Consider the following 12,148-nt stretch of genomic DNA (forward strand, 5'->3'; position numbering starts at 1 on the left):
ATGGCGTCCACTGTCGTCATATCGATACTTGTCATATTTTGCATACCATCTTTATATATTAGTTTTAATTTTTTTTTTTCTTTTTTTTTTAATTTTCAATGTTTGTTGATTATTCTAAGACCTTACTGTCTATTGACAGCATTATTACATTTATAATTCATTCTGAAAAAAAAAAAAGTTATTCAGTGCTAAGCACTAATTATTATTTCACAGAAGAAACTATTTATAGCAGTCTGTCACTATCAATATCGAGGCATTCCACAAAATCAGGTGAGCAAAATTATTATTTTTTATTTAATGATAGAAAGAAAACTGTTGATGAAAACAGCTTAAACCAACCAGTTTCTTTTCATCACAACTCCTTAGAAATAAAAATGTAATATGATCTGATGATGATCTTTGTGTAATACTACAGTAAAATGTATTTCCTAAATTCTCAATCCAAATTTTATTTTACAAAATCAGTGTTTCAGGTCCTTTTTTAAAAAAAAAAAATTGTAGTTAAATTACAAAGTTGTGTCTAAATATTTTGTGCTCTATGGTGTATATCTGGCAACAGAGCATACCGGAACAAGTTCAGCGTTAATGGCATTAATTGTGAATTGTAAAGAGTAAAGACAGTAATACCCCATTTAAATACACACTGAAACTAAGAATGAGACGCGCTGTTTGCAGTGTCCTAATGGTATGTACGTATTTAAATCGTAAATTCACGAGCCATTAATTATACGAAAAGGATACAAACAACAATGTATTGATTGCAAGCATGACCAAATGTCAATGTTTAGTAAATTTTATTTGTTAGATGGTTTTTTAGACTGACAGTGTTGATACTTGAAAAAATTGTAACAGCGCAAACTGTGTATTGTAAAATATTTGTAATGTTTCCAGATAGATGGATGCAGGGGAAAGTATTTAAGTGGGTCAGGGTAAACTGGGAAATATCAGGAAAGACCGGGAATTAGGTTTTGCCCAAGAGAGAGGCCGCCCCTGACGGGCGTTCTCGTATCGCGTTTGTGCCCACAGGCTGCATAGGACAGGGGTTGTTCGTGCTCGGCCTGGCGTTCAGCGGCTGCAACAAGGTGGCGTCCGTGGTGTTCCTGGCACTAGCCACGGGTTGCAGCGGCGCCGTGTCAAGTGGCGCCCTCGCCAGCCTGATCGACCTCAGCCCCAACTTCGCTAGTGAGTCTGCTTCCCCCGTGGTTAAATCCCTACGTCAGCCCAAACTTCGCTAGTCTGCATTCCCCGTGGTTAATTCCCTATTTCAGCCCGAACTTCACTAGTGAGTTTGCATCCCCCGTGGTTAATTCCCTACATCAGCCCAACCTTCGCTAGCGAGTCTGCATCCCTCGTGGTCAATTCCCTACGTCAGCCCAACTTCGCTAGTGAGTCTGCATCCCCCGTGGTTAATTCCCTACATCAGCCCGAACTTCGCTAGTGAGTCTGCGTCCCCCGTGGTTAATTCCCTACGTCAGCCCAACTTTGTTAGTGAGTCTGCATCCCCCGTGGTTAATTCCCTACATCAGCCTAACTTCGCTAGTGAGTCTTCATCCCCTGTGGTTACTTCCCTACATCAGCCCAACTTCGCTAGTGAGTCTCCATCCCCTGTGGTTAATTCCCTACATCAGCCCAACTTCGCTAGTGAGTCTGCATCCACTGTGGTTAATTCCCTACGTCAGCCCAAACTTCGCTAGTCTGCATTTCCCGTGGTTAATTCCCTACATCAGCCCGAACTTCGCTAGTAAGTCTGCGTCCCCCGTGGTTAATTCCCTACATCAGCCCAACTTTGCTAGTGAGTCTCCATCCCCCGTGGTTAATTCCCTACATCAGCCCAACTTCGCTAGTGAGTATGCGTCCCCCGTGGTTAATTCCCTACGTCAGCCCAACTTTGTTAGTGAGTCTGCATCACCTGTGGTTAATTCCCTACATCAGCCTAACTTCGCTAGTGAGTCTGCATCCCCTGTGGTTAATTCCCTACATCAGCCCAACTTCGCTAGTGAGTCTGCATCCCCTGTGGTTAATTCCCTACATCAGCCCGAACTTCGCTAGTGAGTCTCCATCCCCTGTGGTTAATTCCCTACATCAGCCTAACTTCGCTAGTGAGTCTGCATCCCCTGTGGTTAATTCCCTACATCAGCCTAACTTCGCTAGTGAGTCTGCATCCCCTGTGGTTAATTCCCTACATCAGCCCAACTTCGCTAGTGAGTCTGCATCCCCTGTGGTTACTGCCCTACATCAGCCCAACTTCGCTAGTGAGTCTCCATCCCCTGTGGTTAATTCCCTACATCAGCCCAACTTCGCTAGTGAGTCTGCATCCACTGTGGTTAATTCCCTACGTCAGCCCAAACTTCGCTAGTCTGCATTTCCCGTGGTTAATTCCCTACATCAGCCCGAACTTCGCTAGTAAGTCTGCGTCCCCCGTGGTTAATTCCCTACATCAGCCCAACTTCGCTAGTGAGTCTCCATCCCCCGTGGTTAATTCCCTACATCAGCCCAACTTCGCTAGTGAGTATGCGTCCCCCGTGGTTAATTCCCTACGTCAGCCCAACTTTGTTAGTGAGTCTGCATCACCTGTGGTTAATTCCCTACATCAGCCTAACTTCGCTAGTGAGTCTGCATCCCCTGTGGTTAATTCCCTACATCAGCCCAACTTCGCTAGTGAGTCTGCATCCCCTGTGGTTAATTCCCTACATCAGCCCGAACTTCGCTAGTGAGTCTCCATCCCCTGTGGTTAATTCCCTACATCAGCCTAACTTCGCTAGTGAGTCTGCATCCCCTGTGGTTAATTCCCTACATCAGCCTAACTTCGCTAGTGAGTCTGCATCCCCTGTGGTTAATTCCCTACATCAGCCCAACTTCGCTAGTGAGTCTGCATACCCTGTGGTTAATTCCCTACATCAGCCCAAACTTCGCTGGTGAGTCTGCATCCCCTGTGGTTAATTCCCTACATCAGCCCAACTTCGCTAGTGAGTCTGCATCCCCTGTGGTTAATTCCCTACATCAGCCCAAACTTCGCTAGTGAGTCTGCATCCCCTGTGGTTAATTCCCTACATCAGCCCAAACTTCGCTAGTGAGTCTGCATCCCCTGTGGTTAATTCCCTACATCAGCCCAACTTCGCTAGTGAGTCTCCATCCCCTGTGGTTAATTCCCTACATCAGCCCAACTTCGCTAGTGAGTCTGCATCCCCTGTGGTTAATTCCCTACATCAGCCCAAACTTCGCTGGTGAGTCTGCATCCCCTGTGGTTAATTCCCTACATCAGCCCAACTTCGCTAGTGAGTCTGCATCCCCTGTGGTTAATTCCCTACATCAGCCCAAACTTCGCTGGTGAGTCTGCATCCCCTGTGGTTAATTCCCTACATCAGCCCAACTTCGCTAGTGAGTCTGCATCCCCTGTGGTTAATTCCCAACATCAGCTTGAACTTCGCTAGTGAGTCTCCATCCCCCGTGGTTAATTCCCTACATCAGCCCAAACTTCGCTGGTGAGTCTGCATCCACTGTGGTTAATTCCCTACATCATACTTCACATTATTTAATCTTTTATAAAATAAAATTTAAATAACTAAAACTGTTGAAAGTTCATCCGAAGCATTGTGTATTTTTGATGGTAAGAAATCAAGGAAATAATGTAGTAGCTCAAGGAAGACTGAGGAATACCAAGAAGGAGATGGGAAGAACAGATAGTTAAAGGAGTGTGGGAGAGAGGAGAAGACTGGAGCAGAGTGAAGGATGACGTATGGTGGAGAGACAGAAGATGATGGTGGCATTTTACTTTGCTGACTCGGCTGCAGTTTGGAAGCAGTTGATGATGATGATGAATGTAGTATGTCTGCATGTCGAATTAAAATGGCTGTTTTGGTGCCTCTTGAGATATTTCATTTTGTTTAATGCTATTACTTCGGTAGGGGGAAAAAAAGACAGTAGCACAAGAACTCGAAAGCTGTTAATCGTAAATAGTCTTGCACAGAAAAAGGAATGAATTTTGCACAGATGCACTGTCACTTGGTTTACTTTTTTTCTTCCCTCAGACATTAAAAACATCACAACAGTGAGCCCATACAAAAATTTTTTCCTCTGTGTGTTTCTACCTCCCATTAAATTTTTTTATGATTTTCCTACCACATTTGATAATCATAATGTTGGTGAGTCATGAAGCTAGTTGAAAAGTGAGTTAAGTGAGTTGTCACATTTTGTAAATGGACAGACTGTAGGAAGATAAATGCTTGGAACAGAGCTTTTTAAAATAATGAGTTAACAGCACACTGCAGTCCAGCTAACTACTAACATGAAAATTTTTAGTTCCACTTCTGACAACTATCCCTGTCATTCAGTACAAGTTTTTTTTGGCTAAAATTATGTCAGTTATGTTGTTTAGCTCAGTAGGGAACAAGCCTTTTTGTGAGTGAAACCCAATAATTAATACACAATTTCATTTTGGAGAACAACATGATCCTATAAATAAAGCAAAGTATGAAGGATCAAGCATTTTGAAAAGTATCACATAGTCTGAATTATTAATACTGTTGTGAATATGTAAAAAGTATAATGGCGTGGTGTTAGTAATGTTTAGGTTTTTGAAGTCTAAGCCTTGACAAACAGGATTTTTCTCATAAATTTTTGTTTTGTCTTCCACTTAATTTTGCCAATTACCTTTTTGACGTAGTCTGGGGTGGTGACCTAAAGGTTCCTTAGTATTGGTGTAACTGAGCTTTACGAGTTTAAAAGTGAGCACTGTCTTATTTTGTAATAAGGGCGCCAATCGAAACGCTCATTATCAGATTTATTGGCTTCCGGCTGTTGATCTTAACTCTTTGGTCTCATTACTGCACTTTGGGCGTTTATAGCTCGTCCAGTTTATCGTTAATGTTGATTTTCATTTCAGTTCAGATTTTCTCATTTTCCAACAAGTTAAGCTGGGATTACAATTGCCTGTCGCCTCTGTGCGCCTGTCATTCGTCCATCGGTCACATGACCTACAGCCAATCAGAGGGCCTGAAAAATTTTATCTTTCGGCCCATCAAAAGTTGGGCGTACTCATACTTTTGACGGGACAGACGGATGGATTATATCTGTGGTTTCAGCTGCGGATGTAAATTTTTACCAGAAAACAAGCCTGTGGTGTTTGTATTTGGTCGTTCAGGTGTTTTGTGTAGTAACATTGCGGTTCTTAAAACTCATGTCCAAACAATTCAGTCATCAAGACTCTGAATTTTTCTGAGAGTATGCTTGTACAATATGTAAAAAATAAATGACATAAACAGTAAACAACTGGAAATAAGTCTCTAAGAGAAAAACACTGAGTGTTGGTAGCACTTACTTGGGAAAATATTTTGACGGACGGGTGAATTCATGTTGTAAATTGCTAGGCCAGCTGAGTGGCGTGTTGACGGATGAAAAAGTGACAGATGGACAGAGGCAACGGGCTATTGTAATTCCGCCTTTACATCTCACATTCCACATTTCACTGGTACATATCGCGTTATGATTTTATTAAGAAGAGATCTGAATCATAGGTGCTACATATCAGAGACTTGACTAAACCAGGGCTCATTCGCCTCCTTAATTTTCTTAAAACGACCTTAATTTGTCTTAAATTAAATAAGGGCCCTTAAAAGTTTTTTTTTAATTTTTTTTTTTATTAACAATGACTGGTATTTCGCAAGGAATGAATGCATGCAGGAATTTTTATTTTTTACTTTGGAGCAAACAATGCTTTGTGCTTGCTCGACACAAGTGGCAAATTTAGGGTTAAGGGTATTAAATTTTATGCATAAAAACATTTTGTATATTTTTTGTATTTTTTATCTCATCGTTAAACTAAAAAGGTGTGTTTTACTGTCTTACTTTGAACTTATACAGCAAATATAATTAGTAATAAAATTAAATGCTATGTCTATAAATTTCAGATATACACTATGCTACACGTGTTCCAAGGATAATAAGTATAGATAATAGGGTTTTATCCTTTTATCTGTAAGAATTTAACTACCTAACCGACAAAACATGTTTTTTTTTTTTCGTAATTAACTATTTAACATTGTTATTTTCTTGAGGTTTCTTATGATGTTACAAATAGTTTTCTACCTCTTGATAGTGGTGAAGGCGATGAAGTTTAGTGGTCCTTAAAAACTCCGTAAATTTTGATTGCACAAGTGGGTACGGACCATGTAAACAGTAACACTCATCTGTATTTTTTCTATGGTATTCCCGTTAAAAGTATATTGACATTTGATAATCCAGCAGGCCCCTTGTCCTGAATGTGCCAGATTAAAGACTTTTCACTATGCGACTTAAACATAGCCTGGCTTGATATTTTGGATATGTAATGTCTATGTTTTGTATTTCTTTTTATGCATTTTATATTTTTATGTTTATTTTTAACAGTTATACATATTTTAACTTTACTTGTTTGTTTGTATTTTGTTTGTATTGTTTATATGTTGTCCTTGTATAATATATGTGTCGTGCCCACCACTAAAGCCCTCGGCTGTTGATGGGCATGTTACAATATTAATAAATAAATAACAATATTAATAAATAAATAAATATTTTAAATTTTTGTTGCCTTCTTGCCTGAAAGTAAGCACTAAGCAAAACTCATATTAGATCGACTGGACTGTACTTTTATTCATCTTTCTCTCTCTTGCAGGTATAATGTTTGGAATCAGCAACACAGTCACTGTTGCGCCAGGAATCATTTCACCCATAATTGTGGGAGTTCTCACGTACAATAACGTAAGTAATCTGGCCACAAAAAATAAACAACTGCATTCCACTGCCAATACTTTAAGTTGCACATAGTCATTCAAAGCTGCGAAGAAACAGGTTAAAGAGAGGCGCGTAGGAAAGTGAAGGTGTACATAGGTATTGTCGAAACAGTATTTCTAAATATTTTTTTTTATTATTGTATGGCAAAACTCTTTTAAAATAAAAATTTCCAACATTAAATGTTTTAAATATGTTAAAACTTCATTTATAAACACAAATATGTATTATTTTCCAGTTAATATATCTTTTGACCCACTAGAAACATCTTCACAGGAACTCACAGTATATATTTTTAATTTTTTAACGACTAATCAATGGATTCAATAGTTCAGTAAAAATTTTCCTGTTTTGTATATACTTTCATTACTAAATAACAAATCTATTTTTATTTTATATTCAGTGTTATGAAGGTGTTGATCTTGAGAAAATAAAAACTGTTTTGGAAACAGGACTGTCTGATGATGCACCCAAGGTTTGATTAGTGTATTTTCGAAATGATTTTACTGCTGCAATTCCCTAAAATTGCGATGCTTGGTTATGAGCTACTCGATTTATCATCAGTAACAAAAAATATATGTATATTTTTTTTATTTTTGTTTTGAAACTTAAGTACGATAGTTCCCCGTAAAATTCATAAAGCATTTATCTATGGCTCATATGGTCTGCGGTGCCTCAGTCGGTACAGAATTGGGCTCCTGTGGCTCAGCTAAGGAGCTATATCTTATCTCAACTTTTGGTGTGGCTCATACCTGTTTATGAGCACACAGTCAGTGGTTCGGGAACCCACATCCAAAACCATGCCCAAAATCATGACGAAAAAGATTTGCTATTACGTACAATTTCTATAATAACCAAGTGTCGTGTTTGTACTATCAAATTCCATCACTTGTTGGATACTTGTTTGGAATTCAACTGCAAAAGTTGATTTGTTTGTCATGTAAATGTAAATATGTAGTTTCAATCATTTTTCTGTATCTTAAACATTTAGTTACCGTAACTATTTTTTCTCATATTTTGTAATTTACAAGTAATCATTATAAAAAAGCAATAAAATGAAAAAGTAGGCTAAAAGTTTGCCAGTTTGCTACACAACTTTGTGTTATCAGTGGTTATGATTGTGAAAATGGTTACTGTATTTTTTTTTTTGCATGTCATAGATATTTCTGCTCTAATCCATACTTAAATCCTCCTTTACATGTAGTATCACAAATAAACCTTTTTAAATTTAAAAAGTTCCCAATTAAGGTTTTCTGCTTAGTATTAAGTATATTGATCTATAAACACACAGTATTTGATCCTTATAAAATAGTTTTCTTTGGTTGATAAGTTAAAAATATCTTGTTCCTTGATAAGCTTATTATTTGTAGTTTCATTTTTATTGTCTAGTTTAAACTTTTACATTTTGGCAACTCTTTTTCCATGCTGCCATGTTGTATGCTTAAATAAAATACCGCCATGTTTAAAATTTCCAAAAACAAGTATGCTTAAATAAAATGCCGCCATGTTTAAAATTTCCAAATACAAGTACGTATGCTTAAATAAAATGCAGCCATGTTTAAAATTTCCAAAAAACAAGTATGTTTAAATAAAAATACCGCCATGTTTAAAATTTCCAAAAACAAGTAATGCTTAAATAAAAATGCCGCCATTTTTTAAATTTCCAAAAACAAGTATGCTTAAATAAAAATAATGCCATGTTTAAAATTTCCAAAAGCAAGTATGCCTAAATAAAAATGCAGCCATGTTTAAAACTTCCAAAAAACAAGTATGCTTAAATAAAATGCCGCCATGTTTAAAATTTCCAAAAACAAGTATGCTTAAATAAAATGCTGCCATTTTTAAAAATTCTGAAAAACAAGTATGCTTAAATAAAATGCCGCCATGTTTAATATTTCCAAAAACTAGTATGCTTAAATAAAATGCCGCCATGTTTAAAATTTCCAAAAACAAGTATGCTTAAATAAAATGCTGCCATGTTTGAAATTTCCAAAAACAAGTATGCTTAAATAAAATGGCCGCCATGTTTAATATTTCCAAAAACAAGTATGCTTAAATAAAAATGCCGCCATGTTTAAATTTTGAAAAGTATGCTTAAATAAAAAAATGCAGCGTGTTTAAATTTTGAAAAGTATGCGTAAATAAAATGCCGCCATGTTTAAATTTTGAAAAGTATGCTTAAATAAAAAAATGCCGCCATGTTTAAATTTTGAAAAGTATGCTTAAATAAAAAAATGCCGCCATGTTTAAAATTTCCAAAAAACAAGTATGCTTTAATAAAAATGCCACCATGTTTAAAATTTCCAAAAAACAAGTATCCTTAAATAAAATGCCGCCATGTTCAATATTTCCAAAAAACAAGTAATGCTTAAATAAAAATGCCGCCATGTTTAAAAATTCCAAAAAACAAGTATGCTTAAATAAAATGCAGCATTGTTTAAAATTTCCAAAAAACAAGTAATGCTTAAATAAAATGCAGCCATGTTTGAAATTTCCAAAAACAAGTATGCTTAAATAAAAATAATGCCATGTTTAAAATTTCCAAAAGTAAGTATGCCTAAATAAAAATGCAGCCATGTTTAAAACTTCCAAAAAACAAGTATGCTTAAATAAAATGCAGCATTGTTTAAAATTTCCAAAAAACAAGTAATGCTTAAATAAAATGCAGCCATGTTTGAAATTTCCAAAAAACAAGTATGCTTAAATAAAATGCTGCCATGTTTAAAATTTCCAAAAACAAGTATGCTTAAATAAAATGCTGCCATGTTTAAAATTTCCAAAAACAAGTAATGTTTAAATAAAAATACTGCCATGTTTGAAATTTCCAAAAAACAAGTATGCTTAAATAAAATGCTGCCATGTTTAAAATTTCCAAAAACAAGTATGCTTAAATAAAAATGCCGCGGACTGTGGCTTCCCCCGCAGCAAACGGTGGGGCAGTGGCAGATCGTGTTCCTGATCACGGCGGCGATGGCGCTGACTGTGGGCGTGAGCTACATGTTCTGCGCGTCCTCCGACCTCCAGCCGTGGAACGACCTGAGCCCGGAGGGCGCGCTGGACCTCCTGCGCGGCGTGGGCGCGGACAAGGCGGGGCGGGCGCTGCTCGCCGGCGCGGCGAAGCAGACGGAGGCCGGCGGCAAAGCGAAGGACGACGCTGCGTGAAACAGCGCGGCGAGACGACTGTGTGGGCTGAGAGGACCGATGGTGGCCCCGTGATGAACGGACTGCAATCCGTCCACGATGAGACTCCTTGACTACCAGTGGGCCCGTTTCGAAGCACTACCAATTCTTCTTATCACCTGAGCGCTACATCACATCATCAAACAGCAAGCGGAATCACCAACTGCACAAAAAAAAAAAAAGGAAATTGAAATACCAAGAAAATAAATTTAAATTTTTTTTTTTTTTTTTTAAATGTCATGATATTATTTAAGAATTCAAATCTTAACCGTTACTCGGCGTGGAATGATGGTGTAAAATGGTGTTTAGCATAGCTTTTGTTCACGTCTTTTAAAATTTTTTTTTTTTATCTGCCGTAATTCACGTGGTTGTAAAAGATTATCAGCGACTCGCGATTTACCGATATCAGTCAAGTGTAGAGTTGTTGTATCGGTCAATTTGAATGAAATGATCATTCTTAACTAGTGTGTGCCCGTTAGTCTCGTGACGCGTTGGGGGAAAGTTTTCGAACCCCCGCAAGTGTTAAAAAAGTTTTGGCTTGCTGTGACACGTATTTTCGTTTCGAGTTCCTGCAGTGTGTAATTTGACGAGCATTCCGGTTTGGTGATGGTGTGAACAATGATGGTGAATGAGCCAACAAATGTGCAGCAGCTTGGAAACTTTGTACCGTTTTCACGTCTTGTGGGATTCAGTATTTGTATGATATACGCTTATTCAGGTGCAGCATATTGTGGCTGAGAATACTGTTTGGCAGTATGATCATGCTGAACATGCATAATGTTAATTTTTGGATTCAGCCTTTATCATGCTTTTGTGTGAAAGAAAAAAGTAATTAATTACGGAATAACAGCTTCAAATTATTAACAATATTGAGTTGCCCAGAAAAAGCTCAAGTTAGAATTATCAATAAGTTATTGTATTGATTTGTAGACTGTATGTGTGTAAGTAAGAAAGTAAATAAGCAGGTAAGCAGTTAAGTAAGTGCTGTTCTTAGTACCACATTCAAAACATACAATTAATTACCTAACCTATACTATTGTAATTTGTTTAATATTACATAAGTACATACAGTATCTTATTTACACCTCGTTTGTTTCCACTTATAAATATCAAATCTCTTTAAAATTCTTAAACCAACCAAACGTAACATAGGAAAATAAAATCTCTACATTACAAAATAAAATAACTTAAGGAACAATAATGTTAGTCAACTATGCGTATGATAATAATTAAAACTTAGTAATAACTATTTCAGCATTTTAATGACTTTTTTTCAAACTTTTTTATACTACAGTGTATTTTTTTTTTAATATAAAAATCAACGTTAAGGAATAAGAAATATATCTACTATATTTTTCTTGGGAGGCTAAACCCTTTCAGAATTATTTCCATGTGATTTAATTTGATGAACAGTATTCAAATATTTACATTAAGGCATTTCAGGTGTGACTAGTAACTGAAGTCAGACGTCAAAAAACAGTGCATGTAAATTAAATTTTCGTGACTTACAGCATCATTACTGTTTATTGTAGGGCTTTTTTTTTTTTTTTTGCAACTTCTCATGACCATTCCTTCAGTTTTGTTACTTTGTGACGTTTGTGAATTTCATGACTTGTAGACACACTGAGCTAGGATAAAATTGAAGGAATGGCAATGGATGCAAACTATGTGCAATTTTAAATGTACCTACATATTTAGTTGTATGTATTCATCAGCATTATGTCAGTTGTGTTATCCAGCTCAGAGAGCAAATCCAATTAATATATATTTTAATTTTGGAGAACCACATGTACCTATAAATAAAACAAAGTGTGAAGCATGTTTAATTAAGTATATTTTGAAAAGTACCACAAAGCCTGATTATTAATATTATCAATAGTGTAAATAAAGGATTTTGGCTTCGTATTAATAAAGATTAGGTTTTTGAAGTCCGAGCCTTGTCAAACAAGAATTTTTTCATAAATTATTGTTTTATCTTCGTCTAAATTTTGGCGATTACCCTTTCGATATAGTTTGTGGTGGTAACCTAAAGGTTCCTTAATACTGGTCTAGTGAGTTTAAATCTAAACACTGTCTGAACAATATTTGCTTAAACCTGATAGAAATGTTACAGACATGCTGGGAATCGCAGTAAAACTACGAATAAAATTTTTAAGTGTGTGTGTGTGTGTTCACTATTTTTTTTTAAATTACCATTTGAAAC

The 12,148-nt window shown here is 36.7% G+C and overlaps 1 protein-coding gene across 2 annotated transcripts in view; it reads left to right on the forward strand.

Annotated features, from left to right (window-relative positions):
* Positions 1-12,105, forward strand: part of LOC134539232 (sialin-like) — a 29,136-nt gene extending 17,031 nt beyond the window's left edge. For both annotated transcript variants that reach the window (XM_063381032.1, XM_063381031.1), the window contains exons 8-10: positions 1,027-1,182; positions 6,650-6,735; positions 9,691-12,105. In XM_063381032.1, coding sequence (XP_063237102.1) covers positions 1,027-1,182; positions 6,650-6,735; positions 9,691-9,927 — 479 coding nt within the window. In that variant the 3' untranslated portion in view covers positions 9,928-12,105. The remainder of the gene's footprint in view (positions 1-1,026; positions 1,183-6,649; positions 6,736-9,690) is intronic.
* The last annotated feature ends 43 nt before the right edge of the window (positions 12,106-12,148 follow it).

Source organism: Bacillus rossius, chromosome 15 (assembly GCF_032445375.1).
Source record: "Bacillus rossius redtenbacheri isolate Brsri chromosome 15, Brsri_v3, whole genome shotgun sequence".
Taxonomy (NCBI): domain Eukaryota; kingdom Metazoa; phylum Arthropoda; class Insecta; order Phasmatodea; family Bacillidae; genus Bacillus; species Bacillus rossius.